Here is a 27,911-nt window from a genome sequence, read left to right as displayed (position 1 = left end):
ACTCCAAAATTGTCTTTGTTTTTGTTTTAACCGCTAAGGGTGTTGCAAACAGTGCTGTTATGTTATGAAAAACAGACTTACTTAGGTGAGGTTTTTTTTTTTTTTGCTAAAAGCCACGACCCATCAAGTTCCCCCTTTCTGGAAATTCCGTGGCTTGGATTTTAACTTAATTAAACTTAATTGTACTACACAAATATACATTGTTCTTTGACCTTAGTGGTCAGGCCAGGTATTTAACTCACGAACTAATGATGAAGATGTATATAGGAACAAAATCATAACATTGTTCTACTTACAGTGGCAGCAGAAAGGGAAGTGACACTGAAGTTTGTACTTAATTAGAATGGCCTAAAAATGGTAGCATTATTTTTATTGGAAAACAGCAGCAAGTCAGAACATAAAACTTAACAGTATGTTAACAACCCACACGTCTCTATAAAACAGCTGTGGAAAAATGCAGCTATGGTCTTGATTCCTGTGAAAAGAACTGATGCTGACGGCAAGTGTGCAGGATTCTGTGTTGTCGTTAAACCGCAATCCACACTGTTCGACTGCTCTAGTCAAACAAATGGTACCATTCAGGAGTGTTTCCTATGCTGACCTGAGTCTCTGGCACATTATGACCAAGATTAAATCGTGCATTTCCCAATGCAATCACCTAGTTTAACATAATTTTGAAATTCACTAGAGAAAAAAAGGAGAAATTCTCAATTCGCATTGAGTAACCTTAAGCCAATCCACTAAAAAAAAATCTGAACTCTGTAATGTCATGACAGCCCTAGAAAATGTTACTCAAAATGCAACTTAACTTATGCTTAGTGTACTCTAAACAAAAAAGCTTTACTGCTGAAAACATCTATAAAATCATCCCATTGCAAAGCATCCATCTTTGCAAAAAAGAGTAAACCCACAACAACCCAACAGCAGAAAACAAAAACCCCAGACCAATCAAATAAGCCACGATAGTTTGTTTACAACTAGCCTAAATAAAATTCTTGAGAGGAAGGATGTATTAAATAGCTGAGCAGCAATTCCTTTGTGCTAGTACTTTGCAAGCGCCAGTTTGCAGAATGAAGTGAACTAAACTTTAACATCCTAAATGGCATGCCTACAAGTTGTATGAAGTCAGTTTTCTTTCTTTCTTTCAGGTAGACGTTAAAGCAAGATATTTGCTCTAGATGATACAAGTGCATTCCCCCAATGCTATCTATCTGGCAAAACAAATACTCAAGCAAAGGAAGATAAGCAATTACTGTCCGATATAGGAAAGCTGTAATACTGGTTTGAAATGCTAGAATCTGTTTAAGCATGTTTGAAAACATTTAATGCTAGTACCTGAAAATTAATATATTATTTATCTAGTGTGGCTTTATAACAGAGTTCTAATTCTTGTTGCTCCTACATAAACGTTCTCCTCATAGGTAATAACAACAGAGCTGCACTTGCAGCCTTACCTGTGTTGAGTCTTCCACTGCTGTCCATAGGTCCGAAGTTCTCATTACTGAGACAAACCCACTGGTATCAATCACTGCGAAGAACGCTCTGCTACTTAGCGTCCATTCTACTGCTACCACCACCACCTTCCTCCCCACAAATAATTACCAATAAAAAAGCAAAACACAGTTATATGAAAACTAGGATAATATACTTGTAACTAAAAGCAGCATCTCTTTAAGAACCAGGCTTCCTTGATGGATGTTAGGCACACTTATGAGCTCCAATGTCCTGCATCAAGACTGGGGCGTCTGGGTTGGCTCTTTTGCTTCATCTAGAGGCTGTGGTGCTAACTTCCACTAGCAGAGGACAACACATGGTGGTAGTCGAGACTTCTTTTGCGGTTCTGCCTGTGTGTGTTTTCCTTTAATCAGACTGTAGTGTGAATGTACCATTCTCGGCCTGCTGCCACCTTCAGAAAAACAAACAAAACCAAGAAGCCCCCCACGCACATTTACTGTGAACTAGAAGATGCCAGACATGAGATTAATGCAGCTAGAGGTCCAAGTTCACTGCAATTATGTCTATTAAAGCCAATGACAGAAATACACATTTGGTGATAAGATTAATCTTTTTTTAACAGATCCTTCTGAAGTAGGCCAGGTAAAACATGCTTTAATAGGCTCTATTTATTCCTAGTGTTAACATTAAGAGGCTATCGCAACTACCTAACACACACTAGTCTTTTACTAGAGGAAAAAAAATCTGCGTGGTCGGCTCCTTAATGTAGCATGAAACTTCAGGTTTCCAAATGCTCTTGCTTGTGTCTCAGGTTGAGCTTTATCCTAAAGGAGGCAAATTTTTTATTTACAGGTTCACTTGGAAGTCAAGGATCTAAAAATGCCCACCACCATGTCTATTTACATACCAGGATCTTGAATCTGTACACGAGTGAGGGTGAGTCAGCCAGACACCTGTGATCCCGACTGTCTGGGCTGTACTTGGGCAAGCACCCATCGGCACCAGTGCCCAGGAACACCTCGATGGCGCAGCTGAAGGAGTCACCGAGGTTCTGAACAGGATCCACTGTCACTCAGCCACAGATTTCAGATCCTAGCAAAACAGATCAATGCATTTCACATTTTGCTAGTCAATTTAAAATTATTAAAGCAAGTTATTGCCAAGCCATTGTGACTGTGGTTCTCAGGACAGAAATTACCTTGGTTTAAGAGTATTTCCCTTTGCACTTGAAGACAATGCACTCCATGACTGCTACTATTAATTTATCATAGGCTTCAGTCTCTTCTGTTACAATTCATACTGATGGGGTTCTTACAGTGCAGCTCCTTTCTGAGTAAGCTTTTCCCTTCTCTTCACTAGAGGGCAACCCATATTCACATATAAGAAGCTACACACTGATAGCAATGTATCAAGCAAAATAAAGTTAACAAACTTACTGGGTTCTCATTGGGTTTCAGACCAATAGCTCAAATAAGGGACCAACTGAAGACAAAGTTATTTCTGATCTAATACTGCCTTTACCAGGAGTTTCCTTAGAAGCTGTTAACAGCTTCAGTTGGTGAGTGCTGTATGTGAGAGCACTGTACCCTGGGCCAGAACTCAAAAAAAAAAACTCAAGACAGAGTGAGCAGCTTGGTTGAAACCAGATGCAGGTATTGTGCATCTAGTCTGCATTGGGAATAGCTGCAGGATTGAGTCCTGAGGAGTCTCAGGTGTACAACACATCTGACTAGAACAACCCAAGGAAAGGACTGAAATTACTCATCCCTCCCAAAAGAGGACAACAAGTTCTAGAGTAGGCAGCTTTAAAGCAAAACCACCAGAGTGAAGGGAATGTGTGATTACATAATAGCTGAGCAACAGTTTTCAGAACTGTGGTTTCATTTATAGGCACCTGAATTCTGCACCTCCCTTTGGAAAGCTTTTCCTCTTAAAGCCCATAAACAGAACCAAAGTCTGTTGCCGTTACACTAAATTAAATCATATTTCAGTGTTTCTGTATTTTACTTTTCTGCCATGGAAATACATAGACACAAAAACGTTGCTAAAAGAGGTACAGAACTAGTAAAATATGTATTCATCTCTTGTTAAATGCTCTTCTCTTCTTACCTTTCATAACATGCTGAATGTGCAAGTGACTCATTACCTTCTGTAAAAGCTTCATCAGCTCCTTCTCCAAATCCCATTGACCCATCAGATACCCAAAGCTCCTTCTTAGACAGCAGAAACATCTGAGTATTTAGACTGAACTCTGCGGCCACTGGGTCACTGACCTGTGGGGAAAAGGAACTGAATAACAAAATCACCTTAGCTTTAGCATTATGACGATCATTATTCATCATTGCCATAATAGTGATGTGCTGATCGAGACTTTCAGCAGTACACAGTGATTGTACACAGGGAAGCGTGCAGTTAATTCAAACATGCAAGTGCCCCCACTGCCATGGCTATTTCCTTCATCCCCCAATCCTTTTCCTGTGTAGCATTAATTTCCTGTGTTACAAGGTAGCAGCGAAGACTATTACTGAAGCGGTATCTTTAAATTGAAATAATAACATTTCAGTTCACTTACAATTGTTTTGAGCGAACCAGATTGAGACATTCATTTAATTTGTATGCAGTACAGTTGTCTCTACAATTGTCAAGGCATTCAAAAACTGGATAATGAAGCAGAAAGATAAAGAGCAGCTCTAACGTTCAAAAAGGTTAAATAGCTCTGACACATGGGCTTTGAAATATCCAGTACTTCGGGGGAAAAAAGTAGGTCCTTTTCATATACTGGCTTAGGGATGCAATGTTATTCTAAGAGATTTTTAACAAGTCTTGTATGTCCATTGAAAGTCTCTATAATAGTCTACAACAGTAAGTTAGAGCTACTTGGTGCACTGCATTTTTTCTTTAATATAAACAGGAAAATTGTCAGAAAACCAGACTCACACTTAATGAAGTGTTTTACCACTTCTTTGAGAAATAACTCTACTGATTCAATTCTATTACAATGATTCCCAGTTTAAAAAAATCAGTCTCAAAACAGGTTAATTTTGAAAACAATCTTGCTTAAAACTAAACCAACACTACTCCCTGCCCATTTCCCCACCTTGCTGAAAGAAAAAAAAAAAGCAGCAAAGTACTTAGGAATAGGTTGGACTATGAGGTAAATAAATGGAAAAAGAAGATTTTAATTACAAGAAAAAAGAATCATTTAGTTCACTTTTATCTCACCAGAGATGATGACATCTACAGCAATCTGAAAGCACTGTAAAAGTCTCCACCTGAAAACATTTCATTTTCTCCTGACAACTGCTACCGGATGGCCTATACCAGACCACCTGTTTCAGCGGTTACAGAACACCTGCCACCCAACCTTCATTTGCTTTTGGCCAGTTTTGCCCATTAGGCCTCAAGAAAAAAATTGTAAGTCCTAAGCAAAAGGCTGTACCTGTTGGAACCCGATGTCCGTATCAGACACAATTGCAGCAGGAGCTGCAGGATCACGGTCTCCTGCACAACACCGAGGGTGACAACGTTAAGGCAAATTCTTCAAGACTGCCCACAGCTCTAGCACTGGCCTGCTCAATGGAAGGTGCTCACTAGGATTCAGGCCTCCAGACTTGAGATCCAGGGACACCAGGGACTTACGACTGTTCGTTATGCAATGAAAGCGTCTGACTGCATCCAAATGAGTTGATGCTTACTGATCTTATACTGCTGATGACTGTGTGGAAAATATGTTAAAAAAAAAAAAAAAAAAGGCAATTCCCTTTGCTTCTCTAGATTGAAGTCAGAGTGCAAACTCACAGCAAAATCAGAGAGAAAACTCCATTCCTGCACAGGCTGCTGGAGGGTCAGCTCGCTTCGTAACTGTAAATGCGAGGCCAGGGTGGTCAGCAGACATCACCACTGATGACAGAGCAGAACACTGATATTCCTGAAAGAAAAAAAAGGGCAAACTGTAATTTGCCAAATTACTATTAGTAATTGGCATGGTATAAAATCAGCATGCAAAAGCAAAGAAATGAGAGTGGAAAATAAATTAACTGATGAGAGGCAAGGAATGCTTATTTGCATAGAAGCCACCTACCATAATGCAGCTCTGTGCATTGTGAAGAACAACAATTCTTGCACAGGTTTTGTTCTTTTCTTAATCAAATACCATGTGCATAGTTATTTCACATACAACCATATTAAGATTTTTTTGTGTCCACAAAACTCTATAAATACATGAAATCAGGAAAAGATCTAGTGAAGGGGATATTTTTTGTAAAAGCCTAGTTATAAGATTATGAAAAATGATTTTTAATTATAAATATACAGTTAGAAATGCAACATTACTTCACTACCTTACACACAACAAAGAAAATCCTGTAGGACCAATGTAATTTCTTCACCTGAATAGCAAGTGAATCATTTACCATGTCTATTTTGTTAGCCACTTACCTGTTCTTCAGTAACTGTAGTTAAATTCCATTTCCATATACCCGCTCGTTAATTAACTTCCATGATACATGCTGCAGTACTAGTTACTACAATTCTTTGCTATTTTGGCAGCAAATCTGATCATCTATCACATACATACTCAAAAAGAAAATTTTGCCTTCAGCTTGATTAACATGAGTATCTCTGAAGACTTATCTGTCTCTTGCCAGTGTGTCATCAATTTTCAGGGCTGAACAGAGAAACTCTCATCAATGCAACTGATTTCCTTGACATCCAGCAGCTATAACTGCTCCTTAAATTTAATTTAGCAGCAAGCAAGTTGATCAACATATTTAAGCAGCACTGCAAAACTGCAGGCAGCCAAAATATTCCCAAAGGCTGATAAGGAAAATGTCTTTTCATTGGGACTAAGGAATGAAAAGGTTTTACAGACAGTCACCAGATCTTGGGTATTTTGGAGCAATGTTAGAAAATTCTTGGAAGGTCACACTGGTGGTGCCTTCCCAGAAGTTCTCTCCGCAGTAACTGAGAGACCCTAGAATCTCACATACATCAGTTCTCATAGATAAACAAAGGTTCCTTGGCTACTGTACTGATAGAATCGCTGCAGGGCAACTGGGGGATTTAAATTCAGTTTTATTGCAGGGTAACAAAGTGCTCTAAAGAAAATACTCTCACGTCTGTTTCTCCTAGTTCCTGCCGTCAGTTAAGGTGCAAGTAAATTACCCACAGCCATCCTGCAGTCTCCATCAGCAAGTCAGTGAACTTAGCTGAACTGCCCTTGTCCCACACACCTGGTGTTTTCCACCTGATAAATCCACATCCAATATCCTTTACTTAACTTTTCCACCCCATAGGTACACTGGAGATAAATAAGAGTGAATACCAGATACCCCATTTTTTTGCTCACATACTCTAAAAAAAAAAAAAAAACGAGCAACATTTTTACGAGAAACTCACCCTCTGCCGATATTGGTTCTGTTTTTCTGGAGCGCACAGTGACAGAAGCTGCTTCGGACAGATCTGTTCCAGTCCTCCAGACACGAATAAGCACATAACCTGCACTTCCATCCGCTCGATACTCAGTGTTACCGAAGTACTAAGCAGGTTCTAAATACAGACAGAAATGAATATATTTTTAAAGGAGCCTCTTTTTGCCTGTTCTTGTGCACATTTACACGTACTGCTCAAACTCTGCAGTCTGACTTTTAATCCATTAATGGCTACAAGAAAAATAAATGTTACCAATTTCCACTGCAAATCCCAATGATATCGACTGCCCACCTACAGAAACATTATTATGCACCTGCTTACCACATAATGTAAGCTTTTTATATCCTTTAAAAACAAACAAAACACTCACCGAATTAAATAAATGAAGTGTTATATATGTTTTTCACCTTATCTGCAACTGACAAAGATCTTGCACAGCTGGCTGTTTAGCTTACCATTTGAAGTAAAACAGCAATTTCAAAAACTTTGTCCATGTAGTCCAGCACAGATATAAGATGTGAGGCAGTTCTTCCATTATATTTCTGTTATGTAGAACAATGTAGATTTTTTTTATTGCTTACTATTAAAGGAAATATATACACATTCCTCCCTCTCCACAAGATAAAGGCAGGATTTCAGTTTTCAGAGTTTAGACATTTATGATTTTAAATTATTGTCAAAGCATACATTTGACACAGATGGGGCAGATTAAAGGGTTACAAGCTGGTTTTTTTCCTGCAGCGTGACAAACTGACTTCAGTTATTCATAGGAAATGCAAAAAGTTATTCAATACAGGTCATGGAAAAGGTCAGTATTAAACTGGGTTTAGGCAGACTGTTGTTTAGCATAAGAGATCAAACATCACAAGTCTGTCTCAAGGAGCACCAGTTTAGCAGCCCTTCTGAATACTAATCAAGAAGAATGAAGAAGTGCACACTGGAGTCAAGTCATACCTGTTGCTTTTACTAAGTAACAGATAAAGTCTCCAAAATTCAATACATGGTCTCCTTTACTTCTGTCACCTAAGCAATAGCTGCCTTTATCTTTGCCAGAAGTGTTAATAGAACCTGACACATTTTTCCTGTGTTGCGTATTATTGTTCATCTATACTAACACAATGTAAATAATCTCTCCAGTGTCACTGCAACATTATTTTAGCACAACAGCCAGCATCTTCTCTAGCAGAATTGCTACAGTTACACAACCTGGCAGTCACCTAATACTCTTCATTTCTATGGTATCTCTTGGGGAAATCCAACTCCAAAAAGCTCTAGGAGGTACAACTGTTGTCTCCTACAGCTGGGGTGATGGAAGCTTAGAGAAAAACACTGAAGTCCATAAGGAGTTTTAATTTTTGGCTATCTGTTGCTTTCTGGAGCTCAGCTGATTACTGAGCTTAGAGCCAGTCTTACAGCAGTGCCAGGCAGCTTCTCGTAACTCACTCTGCCAAGTACAGCAGAGAAAAACAGACAGGCTTTTCTGTAGAAAATAAAGCAACTCAATGATACAAGTCCCTTGTTCTAGAAATCATGTTTTACATTTTGGACCTGACCTGACCTAGATAAATGCTTTTGCAGACGTTCTATACCATCTATACCAATTCATACCATCTATACCATTCATACCAAGTTCTCCTCTGAACAGGGACAGCACTGCTTAGCTGACTGAGAATTTTATATTTGCCTCGAGGTACTGCTTCCTACATACTATATATACACACGTATATACATATACAAACACATGCATACACACATATTTAAAAATATATGTATGTATTTTATATACGAACTTAAATGCTCGCTACAATGATCCAAAAGGGAGTTTCTCAATCTTATTGTATTGTTAGTGAAAACTACTAAGCAAATACTTTTATTTCCAACATATGCACGTGAAAATAAGATTAAAAAAGCATCTAATTCTTTTTTTTATCACTCAAATGAACGTTTTCCATGTAAATATAGTACAACTCAAGAGAACTTTCCCTTAGACAACTGCGACTAGTCAAATGTTCAATAGCATTTTCTGTGTCTTCAGAGTTCTTAGTGTCCAATTTAGATACATCTACTCTTCAAGAAATAGGAAAAAAGCCATCATCCATGGGCTATTAAAAGCACACATTCAGCCCTCAAGGATGATGCTACTTGGCACTTCATAAGTCTGAAATTTAATCCGTTTGTATTATGTGAGCCCAAATATGACTTCAGTACCCTTCACATTCTACCTAGGAAATATTTTTAAAATATGTAACTTATTTTGGGTTTCAAAACCTAACTCAAATAAATAAATAAAATAAAAGGAAGCAGCCCAAACTTCTTTTTGAAGCTTGCAAATTAAAAACGAAAAGCAGATCATTTACGTATTTACTACTTCTCTTTCTCTTTTAGGACAGTTAGTAAAGAAATCATTATGTTAATTACCAAAGATTTAACTAAGAAAGCAGAATGGCATCTGACCTGAATGATAAATTTTAGTGAACAATAGAGAGTTCAGTCATGAAATGCCATTAACTATTCATTTAAAATCAGTTTTTCTTCATTAAAAATAAAAGGCTCTGTCTTGTTTCACCTGCAAATCTCTCCCCCCATTATTTTTTTTTAATTTCTTTTTACCTGTGGACCTGAAACCTGTTCTTACCGTGATGTCACTTAAACACACAGGCAAAGAGATAATATGCATTTCCGCTTGCTTGTAAAAATCACAAGCTTTTTGCACGTCTCTCTTTAAAGCCTCTTACTGAACAACTGGACCCTTTGTTCAGCCAGACACAGACAGCATGCTCCCATGCTCCCATGTTACAGGCAAACGATACACAACTCAGTTTACTGGTTTAGGATCAAGGGTGTGCTACAAAACCTTCAGTGTTCTCATTTGGAGAGCCCCTAGATCAATGGATACCCATTATGTCTTGAATGTTAACTTGGTGTTTTTTTCCCATCTAATTCTTGAATACTTCATTTATGTCACTGCGGTGCTATGAGAATGAGTGTAAAAATTAGTTTCAAACATATTTAAGCTTTAAACCTTTTCATCCCCCAAGTTTTATGAAACTGGCACCTCTGGAGACTCTTGAGACCTAATAATTAGTTATTTCTGTTTTTTACACAATATGACTCTATGAGGAGCTACGGATCTTCACCTGAGGCAGTCTGTGGCAGGCCTCTGCTTATGACAGCAACAACAAAATCTTAGGACCCTTTTTCTGTATGAAGTCTGTTCATTTTAAATAATCCCCAGGCATATGTTTCCCAAACCATACTTGATCATACATTTTGGTCAGTGACTTCCTCCTTATGCACAAATCACATCAAACTCTAGTAGAGGTGGTGGAAATGTGAATCTTTCAGATGTAAAATGGGGATAATTTTTTTATGACTGTAATTTGAGAGATGAAAAACAAGCCTGTGTACAGACTTAACACTGAAATTTTTCATGCATTTCACTGAAAAAAAGTCACTGTATCATGTGCTTTATTTTCCAGTATAAGGACATTATGCAGAACCATTTGTTTAAAAAAGCAGTAATATAGGGCCCTTCTCAGAGGGATACCGAAATACATGAAAAACCAAACAACAACCTTGAACCAGTAAAACTAGAAAACTGCTTTCCCCTCCATCGCCACACACACAGAGCACATACCAGTGATCTCACCAGCTTTATGAAACTCTCATGAGACATCTTAACAGAACAGCTAGCAAGACAAAAATATTTCCATTCCCAACTCTGCTCTGGTATCTGACTTTCAGAATGGGAATAGTGATTAAAATAATGTAAAATTTGAATATCTGTATTTATCTCACCTTACCGTACATTATTTTTACTGACTGAATGGATTTTCTGAATTATGCATGACTTGTGAACCACTCTGTGTAAATATTGAAATTACACCAACAGAAAATCTGACAACATACCAGACCGCTTTCTTGGATGACACTTTAAATGGCTTTCCTTCTTGCTGTAAAGCTTAATGCAAGTAAAAACTGTCTCTACATTTCTTTCTTTGTCTACTCAGAGTTTTCTCCTCTCGTTGTTAGAGGCATCACAGTATACTTCATTAAGACTAGTTTGACCAAGACTGTGCAAATACTGTTAAGTCACATCCTATATCAGAACTGTGCTCAGCCTCTTTTCAGTTGAAAAGAGGCGCTGTTAGGCTTACTATTGCCTTATTTCTTTGCTGAGACTAGCAATTAATTCAAGTTTTGTATATATACTTTGACTGTTAGCATACTGCACTTAAAAGAGCTTTAATCTTGACATATTGAGAATCAATGTACATGTCAAATTAGCCTCTAGTAACTCTACTTTTCAGCTTTACCTGATGGTTTCCAAATTATTTCATCTATAGTATTGTCACAAAACTAATACCATACCTGCGGAAACTACTGTAATCACAGGCTGTGCTGCAGTAATGTAAATCTAGTCCTTGCAAATCTACTTCAGAGTAACAAAGCTAATTCTGTATCTGGAATAAAAATAAAATCTAATCCTCAACCCCTACTGCAGCAACAAAACAGTGAAAGCCAAAATGACTAATTCATATTTACACTGTATCTTAAAAATAGTTCATGCCTGTCCCATCAGTTGTTGTAAGGAATAAGTGAATCCTAGACCCACAGTTTCAGATATTTAAAAAACAAAACCACGAAGAGAATATTTATCAGTAAAAGTTCTAAAGAGGAAAGTCCCAGCAAAACAAACGTGCTTCTTTGTACTCACCATCATCTACATCAGCCAAGATTATTACTTTAGTGCTCGGGAATTCAGTGCCAACTTGGCCTCCTAGTGGCATGCTCAGAGAAATATTGAAGGTCTCATCTTCCTCATAAAGGGAGTCATCAATAATGATAATATGACAGGTTTTCTCAGTCTCATTCTTATTAAAATTAACACTGGAATGACCTTTAGGACGTGAGATGCAGTCAGAAAAAGACAAGACAGTAGATGGTACTGTACCAGTAGCTGAACCTATGAGGAGAGAAATTAAATGACTTACAGGGAGTCATGACATTAAAGAAGCAGAAGAAAAACAGCCTTTTAAATTACACAAATTGAAAAGAATGTTTTATGCTGGAAGTGACTAACAAATATGCATTAATAACAAGTTAAACACAAGCAATTCTTCCTTTTCATTTATGGTTACATTTTTTCCAGTAGGAAAGTGACTTAGGGAATTCTTACTATCATCTGGAACCCTCATGAAACCTGTCCTGCTCCTGATTTCCTTTTCTCTCCAGTTATCCTGACTCATCTTTTCTGTAGGGCTTTACTTCAATCATGTTAGTGAAATGAGTCAAATAACTAAAAAAAAGCTCTCAAAAATATGCTTTGATCTAAATCATTTAGAGTACAGTCCCACTAGCAGTTCAGCAGTCACAATGTAAGGCAATTTTGTGCAGGAAGAAGGAAAGAATGCAAGAACAGCTTTTCCTTTTCATTTCTACGCGCCATCCTTTCATGGACCAGAATGCATAGGAAAGTCTCTGTGACTTTAGGATGAGCTCATCCTGCAATAACAAATGTGAATTTGAACTTCACTTTTACCTCATTGCGCAATTCCTACAAGGAATAAATAAATAAATAAATTACTCCATCTTACTTATGCTGCATTTGTTTGAAATACTTGTAATGTAAGGCTAAGACACAATATAAACCTAGGTCAAAAGGGCTATAAGGACAAAAAGCTTGAGCTAACTTGGTAAGATTTTCTGTGCCTCAATATACAACAAAGAAAGGGAAAATGTTGCTGAGCCCTTGTAAGTCACTGATGAATGAACAAATGACAGAATCCCTGACTGAGGATTCCTGCTAGCCACTCAGGCTGACTCTTATAGGTAAAGGTAAAATAGAAACAAAAGACATCAGAAGGCTTTTTTTTCAACCAGAAGTTTAAGTAAGTCACAGAACTAAGGATGATTTCCCATTATCCTTGCCCATGAAGCATACATAATGTTCGTATCCTCTAAACAGACTTTTTTCCTCCTCTAAACAATCACTGCAGGGACAGGCACTTTCTCTTCTACAAGAAAAAGCTGCAGGCAATAAAATGGCGTCTCTTCCAAAAATACACATACATGCATGCGTGTGCACACACGCACTTACATTTCAGTCTTTAAAATATTCTTTAAGCAGAGAACTAGACAAATTAAAACATGCAAGTTGCCTGCAAAAATCATTTGTTCCAACCACTGAAGTTACTGGAAATACCTGCTAACAGGTGGATGTTTCCCAGCTAGATAACATACCTTGGAGTGCAGAACAAATGACCATCAATTTTTGACTGACATCACCAGATCTTCTAAGAGGAATTAGCAGTCCACCTACATCTTCCTCTACTCTGTATTGCAGCTGAGGAATATATGCTGTAGATACTGAGAAGAAAAACAAGCTGAGAAAAGGGGGGATACAGGCTGAACACCTGCATGACATTACATACAGAGTAAGAAGGTAGCCAGAGAAGTGCTTCAATAAAGAATACAAATTCCTTGTGCAGCTAGCTGAAGCTTTAAGACAGGATAGAACAACAGAACAAAGACAGATGAGGTACTTACAGGGCTTGCAAATGATCAGTACTGCACTTAATCACAAATTTTCAGGGAACAAGAAGTGATATATACCATCACCAGGATCCACAATTTCAACTATTACTAATGCTGGAATCTCAAAGGCAGCCATAAATGGGTCAGACAAAACAATCTGGAATGTTTCAGACGCTTCATATTCATTGTCTACAAATACCCTCACTCGCCAGGTAGCAGAAGCCTGTCCTGGATTGAACTGGACCTGTTTCTGCCGTTTCCCCTTGAAGTCTTTACCTTAACTGCTACCATCTTTGGTTCCAATACCTGAGTAAAAATTCAGAGGAATTACTCTCCATATATTTTGAAAAAATTAAAACAATGACAACAAACAATTTTTAAATGCTCATTTGGTAGTTAGTAACCTTGAAAAAATAAAAAGACAGTTACACAACACTTTTCACTAACACTGTTGTATAGCTCATTAAAAATAAATAAATTAGGGTAGGTTCCTGCTAACATGTGCATAAGGAATTGTATTTACATTAATAATTCCATTGACTTCACCTGCTGAGCACTTGAAAACTATACAAACATCAAAAAAGTTAACACATGAGGATAGTTATCAAATATAATTTAAGAGAACTATTCAACAGAACCAATTTTCCCATTTGTATAAAAATATGTGGATTGAGTTTTCCAGTTATGCCTTCAGAAAAGCTGTAACAGCCTTTTAAGACAATTATTCATGTCACTTAGGGTGTTCAAGGCTCCACTGAAAGTGTAACTTAGTCGTGTACATTTAAAAACAAACAAACATCACACCATTATATTTACTACTTTGTGCTGAAAGTTTCAGTTACTGCTCTGTATCTGTGCCGTGCTCATACACACTTAAAGTTTGTGAAGTTCTTTTGTCACTGTTACCTATGCACTAAATAAACCCTAAAGACTTGTCTCATCTGTCCAAATCTTGCTTGGATGCTCTCTTGCTAGATTAGTAAATAACTGGACATTTGACATGGAATTGCAGCTCAATGAGACAGAATAATGTTCTCAGGGTTTACTGTGTCCACTATGCTATGCAAATTTGCTTTTTCTCTCCCATCCCCACTTTTTCTTCCTCATTTAACTCTAAAATGCAGTAACTTGTCAGATTTCTATCATCTCTGCTGGGATATTATCCAAGCAGAATCTTTTCACTGTCCAGGTTTACAAGACTCCATGTTCTCACCTTAACAAAAATCAGAGAGGTTTGTGTCACAGATTCTAGAGCCAGAGATGAATCCATTTAGTTCAAAGCAGCAGATGATGATTTAACTCAAAGTAGGCTTTTCTTGCTATTCAGATCAGAAGGCTTTTGTTGTAGCATGAGTTCATAAAATAATGTTAAAGCATGAAGGTTTTGTAGAGCAAAAACATAATACTCAGAAACTGGGAAATCCTTTATCGTGAACTTGCATGCAGGATGCTACAACTGATGCAAGGTTTCATTCGGCTTTTGTTACTTAATGCAGTAAAAACACTCAATGTTATGATTATTTTAATTTTTTTTAAAGTGAAGCTGTATAATACTTGCAAAAAATGTCATGTAAAGGACTCAGTAAAAGATTTTTTTTAATGCGAAGTGTTTTTACAAAATTTTAAGCCTGCATAGCTTTATATCTAGGCTTCTTGTTCGTTTTAATCAAAGGTGCACACATACTGGCAGAATCCAACTGTGGATGTAAAGAAGCAAAGATCTGTAACTCACCATGGGGTTTTGAAATCCATTACCACCTCTGGGTTTCAATCCAGCATTAGTTCACATATACGAGCATTTTTTTTTTATTGAGGTTCAACAGCAGCAATTATGACACGCTTTATTTACCTCCCCAAGTGAGAATAATTAATCCCTCTCAAGTCAATGGCCTACATGATTGGGGGAGAATCTGATGGCTTGTGAAGAGCTTCTCAAGGCAGTGGAGTATGAAATCATTCCTAAAATAGAACTTGCAGTTTCTCTAGTATAAAACTACTTAGGCTTTAAATGTGTGATTTAATATGCAGATAATATCCTGATATATTTGTGTTGAGCAAAGCAAATATTGTGAAGTGTGGGTTTAAATTATAAAACACTTAAAACCTTAAACCTTTTTTTTTTTTGTTAACTTGTTTTTAAAACAGGGAGAAAAAAAACTTTCTGCTCAGTGCTTCTCAAATTCCTCGATGCAAAGAAGATTTCTCTGATTTCTATTTCACTTTGCAGAGCTGTCACAAGTGGGTACTCTGCTATCCCATGACAGCACACTCATAACTTGTGTACTTCACACCTGACACATCTCTTAGCAGATAACCCTTTGAGAATATCTAGCAGCTTTCAGATTTTCTTGTCACTCTAAGGCCAGCATAACACTGCCCTTGTAAAATGTGAAGTTGTAACTCACTTCACAAGTTGGTTTTGCAAGCAGAGACCGACTACTTCAAGATATCTAGGACAAATAACTTATTTATCAACTAAAGTTAATATGAAATGTATCTTCCTGCCAAAATAAAACAATATGTTATTTTCCAGGACTGAACAGGCACAGATCAGGAGACAGAGCATCCTGATTTCTGTTGTTTCACAATTGACTTCAGGAAAAAAGCACTGGATAAATAGCAGGAAGAGCACTGGATAAACAGCAGAAGCTTATTTACTGATTTGTTCTTATTTCTACTGATACAAACTCACTTAGATTTCTGGGTGGCAGCATTGGAAAATGAAACACAGAGACACACCTGAGCAATAACTATCTATACTATTGTTATTATTTTGCATTTATTATATATAAACAGAGGAACAAGCAACTGTGGAACAGCTCCTTAGCAGCTGCCTTTCCTGTTGCAAGAAATTTCGAACATTAAAGATTTACTTAGTGATAAAAGAGGTTTATCCCAGATATCCTCTGCATCTTATGGTCACTTCCAGAAATTTCTAGTTCTCATCCACGACGTAGCACTCCCTCTCCAGCGAAATCCAAGCCCAGTTCAGTCAAAATGGCTGACTATTTAACACATCCCCCCCTGTGTAAAAGAAAAAGTGTCCTGAATATTACTTACTTACAGTTAGCAAAATGCAACTAAAATTTCCTTAGATCGCAGCTTAAATACATTTATATTTACCTCAGGACAAAACCAATCTCCTTTTTCACCTGTGGATACGAGAGCAAGAGGTGCATCACATGAACCACAATGCCTCAATTCTCCCAGAACTTCCATAGGCAACTGGCACACATCTTCCACATGATGGGGGCTAGCTCAGGGGTCACAGCCTCTGCCTTAGCACACCAGCTCCCTAACTGAGCTACCTATTAGCTCTCAGAGATTACTTTTTCAAAGATTACTTCTGTCAGGAGCAGGATTAAGCTGGGAAAATAACTCTTTGGGAGGTCTTTCATGGGTGATGTTGCAGTCTTACATTACTGACTCTCTTTAACAATGCTAGCATGTGCCTATCAACATCAAACATAAGCACAAGCCGAATTCGGCATCTTTTTTTGTTGTTGTTAATGTTAACTAACATTAATTTTATTCTTCCAGTCTATAATTATGCACTTTTGTTACAGAAGGGTCACAATCAAGATCAACCAACCAATTCAAGCACTCAATGTAACAAGCACCGGAAATGTTGGATTAAAGGACTTCATTCTCTACTAGTGCCCAGCTGGCATGTAATCAAAATCACCCCACAATTCCGATTTGCTTCAACATCGCAAATTCTTAGACTAACATCTCTACAGGAGTTGCCTCAGGCCTTTCAAATGTGTAGGGCAAAGTCCAGCATAGGATTCTCCTGCTAACTGGAAGCTATTCTAGATTATTCGTTGCATGTAATTTCAGTAAAAAATAGAGAGGTTATGGCTGTGTAACACCTGTCAGCCTGGAGTCAGTTTTAAGATGTTTTAAGTAGTTACAATTATTAAATAATTGTGCCTTTGATGAAAAAGTACAAGGCATTCAGCAGTGTTGTGAAAACACCATTGACATAAATAGATTTCTGAAATCACCTTAGCTGTAAGATGAAGTTTAAACTTATATACCAGCGGAAATATATATATATTAAAAAAAAACGATTTAGCTGATACTATATTACTATATATAGGCTAGAAAAAGACTAGTGAAAGTATCATTCATGTGCTTCTTGGTGACCACTTCATTACAGAAAATATTCTACTTATCTTCAGAAACATCCCAGTGGATGACATTTTTGCTGCCAACAAAAAATGCTTTTCAGTGTGATCATTATATTTCTGCTAGATATCTTTACTGAGCCTTTATCTCTTGACAGACTCCGTTTTGTTTTTATATTTTAAAATAAGACCAAACACAGTGGTTAACGTGGTGCTCCAAATTAACAAAGATTCATCAGCTTAGAAACAAAGGGAATCTCTGACTTCAGGCTAGATTAAAAAGCAACACACACACAAAAAAACTTAAATTCAAGAATAAATTAATGATCAACCAGCAAATTTCCGATCAGTCTACAACTGCAGTCAAAAGCTCAAGCGTGAAGTTACTGACAAACTGCCGTATGGCCCTTTACAGAGCCAAAACCCACACGTAATGGGACCACCCATACACTTGTTTCCAGTCACAAGCACTGACATCTCTGAGGTCAGAGTTTGCACTGGAAAGCCCTCCTATGTACATACAAAACATACAGCTTCCTCTTCCACACACATGAAGCACACTTAAACGCGCAGGTAAACACACTATGGTATGTGGTTGTTTGGCAAAGACGTTCATCATTCCTCAGATATTCTCTACTTATTTTCTCCTGGAAATGTCTGTCAGGACAGGAAGGTTTTTGAGAGGGCCAGTCTGCAATATAACCATCTCCAGACTATTGAGCCATGACATAACATTGCTGAAAAAAAAAAAAAAAAAGTAAAAAGCCCCCTACACCATTATCGTTACTGTGCAGCACACACACACACGCACAACCCCTGCATACTGTAGGGAAACAAACCCATATTGCATATGTTCAACTATAGCATTAGCAATCTCGGCACAGCGTGTATCACAGAACCTGATGACTGACTGCTGGAGCTGACAATACAGAGCAGCTGCCATGAATCCTCAGAAGATGTCTTTTGCTTTCATCATCACTAGGAGAGATATGAGAGCAAGAGCTCAGAAACTGATACTATGCACAATACCAAGGCTCAACACTTGTTTACCATTACAACTTCTTCACCCATTCCTTATATCAGAATTAAGACAAGGCCAGAGTAGGAAGCAGTTAGATTTAAGGAATGTATTTTCTGTAGTTTTTAATAAATAAAGTGTAATCTAAGGAATCTATGTTGAGGATTTAGTACGACTTCTACTTTAAAAATAACAGGAGAATTTTATTCTGTAAACTATGTTACAAATATATACTTAAATCTCTGTATTTTCTTATTTAAACACAAACTTGTTAGATTATTTGCACATGCATCAAAATGCATAAAATTTTTTGGCCTCCCAGTTTTGCAATTTTTAGGAAGAATATATTTGCAGGGTCAATTGCCAGAAAATTTATACATTTGTGTTAAATATTTTATATTTGCATTTTTCAGAGAAACAGAGAACACCGAAAATGACAACAAAACATATCTTGCAAACTGGCCAGTATGAAGCATTCAAATCAGATGGTTGCCAGCTCTACAGCTGTGATAAACAGAGGTACTCCATCAAGGTATTATAATTAATAAGGCCCATAACTCTTTCACTACACAGCCCACCAACCTTTTCCTTCCCGAAGAGGGAAGCCTTCAAGGGACGTCTCATACAATCAGCTTCATCAATCTATCAAAGCCAGCACTGTTTTCCTCCTGTCAGAAGAAACTTCATAAAAATCTCCTGACTTTCATAAAAGAAAACATTCCATGTTCAGTGCTTTCCTAAAAATACTATCCTTGGTTTTATTAACCCTATGCTAGTATTGATGTCATGCCAAGTATTATTAGATTTGGGGGAAAAGACTAGATGAACACAGGGAGGTAAAAGCTGGTCATGTGCTTGGCACATGGGGCCTGCATGCTATGAAACATCAATTTTGTTGGTGTAGCCCTCACAGAGGGACCAAAAATATATTCAGCAGTTTTAAATTAGTAAAGAATAGTACATTAATAAGCCAAATGGCAGAACACTTTCTTTCTTTTTGCTCTGGTGAAAAGTACATCTGACCACCATCTCAGACCTTGTTTTAGCTTGGGTGGTTGGCAGGGTTTCTATCAATTCCATCAAGTGGAATTATGTCTCTTTACAACAGCTGCTCTGTGGATGCATGCATATTTGCACTTGATTTTGATTTGCAGATAACTAAGATTTACTGAAAGGGATCAGAAAGGGAGAAAACAGTTCAGATAAATAAACGGTGAAGGAAATAAACGGAATGAGAAGTTTGAGAAGCACAGAAGGAAGAAAGAACAAAAACAATCAGCTCAGAAGAAGTACATATATATAACTATGAAAAGGAAATAGTTCCAAAAGTTGGAAAACTTACAAAGGGAGATGAGAGGGAACAGAAAACTTAAATTCATTTGTAACTTTAGCTAAAGCATTAAGGTGCAGCAAAGTCACAAATGAGCAACTCTCCTCCCATTGTACAAAAATCTTCACAAATTCTTGGGCAAGGGAAAGATGGTGGGTCAGAAAACAGAGTTTGTTGGCAGTTTGTCGTTGTCTTTACCTGGAACAAAATGAATCTCACACTACGGCTCAAGCAGTCATTTTTTCAGAGACGTAATTTCCAAGAAACTAAAAAATGAAGCAAAACACAACGCTGTCCCCTGCCCCAGATAGCACCTTTCCCTGTATTTACACAGATGTACAGGTTTAAATGTTTTTTGGTGGTGGTGGAGGTGGTTGGTTTTTGCTCTTGTATACCACAATATCAGGCTGTGTTGTAATGAGTGAGTATTCTCAGGCTGCTATCTGCAATGACCAAACATTCTGGCTCAGAAGGAGCAAGTGGCAGTCCTGAGCGGACCAGCTAAACAGCTGCCATTAATCCCTGATCTTGTTTCATCTTCCTGCTTTGCTGGCACGCACATTAAGATCTAGCAAGCTACCTGGACAAGCAGCAGGCATACATGCTATTAGGTTTAGGGAAACTTTGTTTTGACAGAAATAACCAACTAACTAACTAAATAGCCTACAATAACCACAGACTGAAAATTCATAAATGGACTTAGATGTTCCTAAAAATACACTTTTAATTCTAGAAATAGTTTCTATAAAATTAACAGTAATTACAAACTGCAAAATGAAGATGTTTTAAAAAATGACTAGTTCTTTGTCTTCACTTTTGACACAATAAGTAGATTTTTCCCTCCTGAATGTCTCAATAGTTGAAATAACAGCATAGGCTAACAACCTATCAACCACTTTTTTCAGGAATAAGTCATCATCCTTGGCCTGTTCCAAGCCCTCTCATTCTTCATTTTAATAGCCATTTTGTATCTCAGCAAAAGAAAAATCTGGAGAAATGCTGGATTACTGGTGGAATTATTTCTAAATAAATGAGTCACTCTGGTCTCCTAAACACCTTAAGTCTGATTATAACATAAATTCCATTTTAAGAACATGCCAGCATTTGAAAAAACCTTAGAGTTGACTTGGCAGAACAAACAAGTAAAAAGAGAGTCAGCAAGTTATAAAATTACTTTTTTTTTTTTAATATCTAAATGCAGAATACATGTCAAAAGTGGTTGCTGAACAGTACTGCACTTCTTCTTTAAGTGTCTACAAGTAAAAATAGGGGAAAAATGTAGGTTTTGGAAAAGAGGACTAACTTCCAAAAGAGTAAAAATTAGCTGACAAAAAAATGCACCTGATCATTTTCAGTGCTCAAATCTCAAATAGTGGCACTGCCTCTTAGTAAAGCCTTTCACATGGCCTTTAAATCAGTATTTAATAGGTCTTTCACAATTCATGCCTAATTTCACTTATTGTCAGGAAATTTTGAGACCTTAATCAAACTGCATAAAGCTGCTTATACTCACAATTTTTTTTTTCCTGTTTGATGTCGTTAGAGAGGGCGTTAAAGGAACAATCACGTTGCTGTTCACATTTCACTGGAGCCAATTCCATTACTGCAGCTTGTGGTGGAGGGCTGGCATGCACAGGTTAGATTACCTCGTCTTCCGTTTTTAAATCCAACCTAATTATGAGGATTTCATCTTTTCATCCTTCTGAATTCCAAGAGACCTGGAAGTTGACAGAAAAAATTGTCATTTGAGAATGATAAGTCAGTGCCTACAGTGAAACATTAACCGAGCTTGTGCAGCAGGAGACCAAAAGTCATACCCTTTCTCTGCCTTTGCTTGCCCACCCTTCCCCACTCATGCTCTGGGCTTATATTATTACAGAGATACAACCAAATTTGTTAGAAGTCATTCACACACGCAGTCTTAGATGCTTTGCTTCTTATGAGTTAAGTCTAGCTCCTACTCCTCAGTTAAGAGCAAACTGATTGTCTTCATCTACTCAGGTAGCTCAAACAATTGACCATGAAATCAGGCCTATAGTCCAACAAAGATATATACAAAACAGATGGGAAATAGGAGTTTGCCAGCTATTACTTCACAAAAGGCTTTGTCTGGACAGACCAGGAGACAAAAAGGAGGGAGAGAAATGGCAGAACAAAGGAACATCAGAACAGTAGAGATTAAAATATGACAAAATAAAATAAAAACAAAATAAAAATAAAATACTGGAACATGTTCCTGAGGGAAGCTAAGAGTGAGCTTGTTATGACTTGATAAGAAAGACAGCAGAAATACAAGCAGAGATGCTGAGTCTTGTTTTAATTTGTAGTGCTTCAAGTAACAACATTTTGTACAGTGTCTGGAAAAATGCTCATTAGTCACTTTACACATCAATTAGAACAAGCACAAAACTGAATTTTTGGCTAACCAGTTCTCGGACAGAATAAAACCTCTTTTTCAAAAATAAACTCAGAAACTTGTCAGTTGTTTGTTCTAGATGGTGCTCAGATTTTTATTATGCAGAAGACTATTAAGGAAGTGAATTGTCTGCAGAAAGTGCTGAGTGTTCCTTGAAAAATATGTACAAGTAAAGGTAATGCTAAAGTTACTGCTTTTCTGTACTATACCTGGCCTGAAAGAAGCCATGGTAACTGAAATTTATTCTTTTATCACCATCCTTTTTTTGTATTAATTATATCCAAAACTGTATTCCAAGGAATCACCTTAATTTCCACACTTAGGCTAATTACAGAAACTATCTGTCACTGCAGCAGCAGCAATATCAACCAATTCATTTAATTAGACAGTCTAAATCACGCACTACTGAATTTACGAACAATCTGTACGCTGAAAATGATTTGACCAGTGAATTCCGTTTGATCTTCACAACAACAAATACACTGAAGAATTCTGCAAGCCATCTGTACCGATAAACTGGCAAAATCTGTGTGATAAATTCTTCATTAGAAATTTCCTTCCCCAGTCAGTCATCATCTTACATATATTTATGGCCTATCTGGGCTTTGATCTTAATCCAGGCTAATTCATCTGATCTAATTTAGGCTTCCTCACAGTATCAGTTGTTTCAAACAGCTATCAATCCATTTGCAAGCTGCCACCTCTGGTTACCTATAGAAATTATTTGCCAAAACTCTAAAATATTAATACACAGAATATGATTTGTAACAAAGATCCTTTTATCACCAGAATATAAATGTCTTCCAGACTCTACTACAAGCCTATGAAAGGGCAGCATGATAAACGTGCTTCATGGATACTGTACAGTGGCCAAGGAACAAGAACATACAAGATAACAAACCATAAACGAAACTAGAAATGCTGATCACCAGTCTCCATTGACTCCTGTCTAAATTCCGGAGAAGCAGCAAGAGGTACCACAGAAATATAAGATCTGTTTCTTCCGTGCTTCAGTCCATGGAGCTCATTCTTCTGATCTCATCTTTTCCCTTTTAATCCTGAAGAAATGCCAATTCAGTCTCAAAGATCCCTGCCACACTGCCATTTTACAGAGCCATAGCAAGAGCAGCACAAGAGGACAGATGACGACAATAAGGTTTCCGAAACTCTCCAACCACTTGACGCTGGCTGAAGTTCCACAACAGAGCAGTGACCTGCAGCCTCTCTGGGAATGTTACAGAGATCACCATTTGTCTGACAAGTATCAGCATTACAGGAAGCGATGACTGCCTCTGCCTCCCTTTCTCTTGATTTTCTGCCCCTGTAACTCTGTGACAGCCTTGATTTCTTCACGCATGAAAGCTGCCTGCCCATACATCCTGTCCTTTGACACCCTCACAAGGGAGTGCTGGCTGGGTTGTTTGAAGAAGCATGCTCGGTCTGTTTCAAGACAGTGATCGCTTTTTGTTTAACTATATCTCGCAGACAATCTAAAAAGAAACACTACAGCACCGTGAAAGGTGCTTGTGCTATCATACTTAGCCACGACATTCTCTAGGCAAGCCTGTGTAAAAGAGAAAAAGAGAAGCAGAAAGAAATAGAAATGAAAGCTTCTGAATACAACTTTGCTCACTTTTACTGACAGAGCTCATGAAGCAGGAAAGTTGTTGCTACATAAGAGCTTCAACATCACTTACATACTGTGTTGCAGTGAAGAAAGCTTGGCAGCAACTTCATGACAGGGCAAGTGAGTGATGCCAATGCCATTTACTCACAGAGCAGATACTTTGGTTGAAATTAGGAAATAACTGTTGCAAACCTAAAAGGAGCCAAACTCCACAAGTAAGTACACTGCCCCTGAAGAAAAACTGATGATTGAATTATCAAATGTGGTACGAAAAAGAGAAGAAAGATATCTTCTAAGTATGGATGTACTGATTTGGCAAGCATTTCTTTATGCTAATCCTGAATCTGAAAAATAAATAAATACATAAAAAGATCACAACCTAGTTAATCAGCTCTGCAAACAAATTAACTAGTGCACGTTTACTTTTCAAAAATACTCTTCAAACTTCTGTCCTAGAAAATACTCAGCAGAGAAAGTCTTTGGATCTGGTCCCAAATCATCCCCTAGCCCTTCTGATAACTGAATCTAAAAAGAATCTCTATTTGACCTGTCAGTGACAGATAAACTGTTACCAGCTGCACTTGTGGTCCCCTTCCCAACAGCTTTGTCGATGCCTATGACTACATCAGTGCATGACAACAATAAAAAAATAAATTAAAAAAAAGTTATCTGGTACCTCACATTGACTGAATTTAATAGAAGGTATAGCAACGTGTTCCATTCACGGTAACTATGATGACTATGAACTATGAACACATATGACTGTGCAATGTAATCTTAAAGAATACAAGAATTCAAAATGCATCACCTGAATTGGACAAGAACTCCACAAATCTTTCAAGTGCATCAGAGGCCTGATTTTGAGGTAGACTATTATTGTTTGAGCAGCCTGATTAAGAAGCCAAATTTGTTCACTGTGTTAGAATAAAGTCAAAGTGATGTAGGTAGATTTATACATCAGACTGGATATACATGACAAATACCTTAAAAAAAAGGTAAAAGAGTATTCTTTGTATGTTCTTTAAGTGGTATTCAACATACAGTTATAAATGCAATCCTTGTCTCGGAGACCAACAATTCTGTGATTCACTGGCTACTTTTGGGGAAAGTAGAAGGAAAGATCAAAGGATGAATTCATACTGCGCTCTTGCACGCAACACCCTGAAAAAATATAATTTCAGTTTTGCTGTTAAATGGCCAGTGCCAAAATGCACTAAATTTCATAACCGTCAAATTAAGTAGGGAAGAAAGATGTATTATGAAGTTTGTCATTCTCCGTGCAAAGATAACATCATGACTGACAACATGCGTTTTCAAAGAACAAAGCACGCGATTATTTTACACTAATCATAACTCAGAAATGCAGAGATTTTATTATAAACAAAACACCTCTACATTTTTCAAAATGTGAATTCCATGTGTGTTAGCACAAGACAAAACTGTCTGTTGACAATGCAAATGGCAGCTTTAGTTACAAATGAAATTCCTACCCTGAATCACTGCTTTTTTGCAACACACTTGAATACATTTGGCATTTCAGGTCCCTGCCTGAAGAAGTTGAGGCCTTAGAGATGTTGTAAATCAGTGCAAGAGATTTATGTTCCAATTTGACCTTAGAGTATTCCAAGAAGAAGAAGCTCAATTAACCACATTTTGAATCAGCAGGGTTCATAAACATAATGGTTGTCTTGGAAAGTTATGGCCTGCATAATTCCCCAAATTACATCAACATGTTGAAACTTGGCAACACAGTTGATACTACAGGTGGTCAGAAGGAAATGGTTCTTATAGTGGCATACTGGGTAGAGACTGAGGCTGAAAAACTGACAGCACCTCTGAGAAGTGAGAAATTAATAACATTCTCAGAGAGCAAAGTTATTTCTTATCTGCTATCACAAAGAAACATCATAAACCTGTACGGTGTCAGAAAAAGCACCTGACTGATGTCAGAGAAAGGCTGATGCAATTGTGATTGCTGCTGATCTGTGGAGCCATTTCCTGCGTAACAAAGCAAAACGCACTCTGGGTGATGAGGGCACAAGCCAGAGTAATTCACGGGAACACAGCTGACCTTGGAAAGTCATCTCATCACTAGTGCCATCTAGAATCAAATGGCATGTGAGAAGTCAAATGCCTTAAGAAGTATTTTCCTAGACACAGCATTGTACAGAGAAAATCCTGCGCTCTTCTACCACATCCCATACTGTGGCGGAGCCAACCTGGAAAAGGCAGAGAAGGCCCTGCCTTACAAAGAGCACAGGAGCACTCTGTCTACATGGGAGATGGATCTAACAAGCTGAGACCAGCTTCATCAACATGAGCGCTATAAATGCAGCTACTGTGCCCCTCAAGAGTTTTAGAAACTCAGTGTCTTGACTCTTGATAACAAACCCTTCCTAGGCTCCTTTGAAAGACAGCACTTTAGTGCAATGTCTGGTCTACACATTCTGTCTATTAAAGTACGCTCAATTTTTTCCAGATGAGTAACAATACTTAAATGCATTTTCTAGTATTTCAGAATAGCTGACTTCTAAGAACTAGTAACAGGCTAAAACAAATGGAAAGTATTAGACTCAGATATCAAAGAGGTTATTGTTAAGAAGCTTTTTACTGATACTGACAATGCAGTTCAAGGAAATTTAGGTGGAACCAGAAAAGAAGTTTGCAACTGGTTGCTATTTTAATTTCCATATTGCAAAACTCGAGTTCCAAACACCTGAAACTGAATCCCATAGTATCCCCAAACCATTTTGGCTACTATAGGAGACGCATGTTGAACAGAACAGATGAATTTGCATTCAGATTGTGAGAGGCATGTATGGAACAGGTTTATATGTTCTTTTCTATTCCTCTAATTTCTGGATAGTGACAGAGGAAGTAATAACCACGTCGTCCTGAATGTACCACATGTGTAAATGGCATGACCAATACCCAACAGAAAAGCACATAGAAAGACATTTTAAAGTTAATTAGGTCTATATAATTTATAAATGACCTCTGGATTAATATTTTGCACTTTGAAGCTATATTTCATTTCCTAATTATCCGTCTGTCTATTCAGACAATTCACCAGATATGAACAGAATTACAGCGGAATTTCTGCCCCTCTAAATTACAAGAGGTTAAACTAGAAGCCACTTAGTACCATTTTGAATGTGCATTTAATCCTCATGCTGAAATACCCCTCACTGGAAAAGCTTAGGGAATGCAAATATTTTCCTTTTAATAATACTTTAAAGAAAATTACCTACTTATGCTATCAAAGACTTTAGAAAAGCAAGTAACAGGCCCATGAATCCACTAGCGGAAACACCCATAGCAAACCCATGCAGACTTAAACTCCATCTCCTGAAAATAATGACTGCATTGTAACTTCAAGAGTGATGGACAAATGTTAGCATGAACTCCCTAAATATTCCTTTGAGGTAAGTTATTCTTTAAAACTTAAAGAGCTCAGAAACAAAAAAAAAAAAACAAACAAACAGGAAAGACAATGCAGCAGGATCATTTTTCTGAAAGATTTAGTTTGGGCTTAGATGTAAGTAAATAATGTCAGAGAGGACAACCTAGAACTTGACATTGAACCACTGGTAGGGAGAAAATGCTATCAGGAAAGATATGTGAGCAGTGACAAGGATGAAGACTCCATGCTAAGTTACATCTGATGGTTAGATAATACTTGAGGTGAAGTATAGCTACATGAGGTATGCGTGTGTTGACTCAGATTTTATGGACTCCAAGAGAATTCGCAGCTAGGATAGATACACGTACCCTGAACACAGAGACAGTAGACGAATTTAGTCTTGCAGAGCCTACTGATATATAACGCGGGAAAAAAAAGGAATGAAGGATTGCTAGAAGATATGTGGAAGAAAAAAATCTAAGATTCAAAAGAACCAAAGGAGAACAGAAAACTACCTAAGGTGTATTGGGTCTTCAGGAAGAAGAACATAGACTATCAAGTCGCT

At 37.6% G+C, this 27,911-nt stretch overlaps 1 protein-coding gene and 1 long non-coding RNA gene across 4 annotated transcripts in view; both read right to left on the bottom strand.

Moving 5' to 3' along the window:
- Positions 1–135: 135 nt before the first annotated feature.
- LOC310898931 (uncharacterized protein) lies at positions 136–7,483 on the bottom strand. The gene is made up of 5 exons (XM_083834728.1): positions 7,341–7,483; positions 6,853–7,002; positions 5,254–5,383; positions 3,565–3,728; positions 136–2,810 (listed from the first exon to the last, which is right to left on the bottom strand). Exons 1-3 carry the CDS (start codon positions 7,377–7,379, stop codon positions 5,261–5,263), a joined length of 312 nt encoding a protein of 103 aa, XP_083690854.1. The 5' UTR covers positions 7,380–7,483; the 3' UTR covers positions 136–2,810; positions 3,565–3,728; positions 5,254–5,260.
- Positions 7,484–18,451: 10,968 nt separating this feature from the next.
- Positions 18,452–27,911, bottom strand: part of LOC310898934 — a 34,934-nt gene continuing 25,474 nt past the window's right edge. For 2 of the 3 annotated variants that reach the window (XR_014583857.1, XR_014583859.1), the window contains exons 2-4: positions 21,414–21,618; positions 19,153–19,238; positions 18,452–18,530 (exon numbers count right to left, since the gene is read on the bottom strand). This is a non-coding gene — a long non-coding RNA (uncharacterized lncRNA). Of the gene's footprint in view, positions 18,531–19,152; positions 19,239–21,413; positions 21,619–23,217; positions 23,881–27,911 lie in introns of all 3 variants that reach the window. The other variant, XR_014583858.1, reaches the window with a different exon arrangement.

The sequence above is a fragment of the Anser anser genome, assembly GCF_964211835.1.
Source record: "Anser anser genome assembly, chromosome: 4".
NCBI classification, from domain to species: Eukaryota; Metazoa; Chordata; class Aves; order Anseriformes; family Anatidae; genus Anser; species Anser anser.
Note: the sequence above shows the minus strand (reverse complement) of the source record. Positions and strands in the feature narration are given on the sequence as shown.

What these genes read in the sequence shown, in the direction of transcription:
- LOC310898931 (XM_083834728.1), bottom strand. Translation starts at nt 7,379, where the DNA reads ATGGACAAAGTTTTTGAAATTGCTGTTTTACTTCAAATG. An exon ending in TTGCTGTTTTACTTCAAATG is followed by an intron (nt 7,003 to 7,340) that starts GTAAGCTAAACA and finishes GTCTGTATTTAG; the next exon opens with AACCTGCTTAGTACTTCGGT. An exon ending in AGAACCAATATCGGCAGAGG is followed by an intron (nt 5,384 to 6,852) that starts GTGAGTTTCTCG and finishes TTTTTCTTTCAG; the next exon opens with GAATATCAGTGTTCTGCTCT.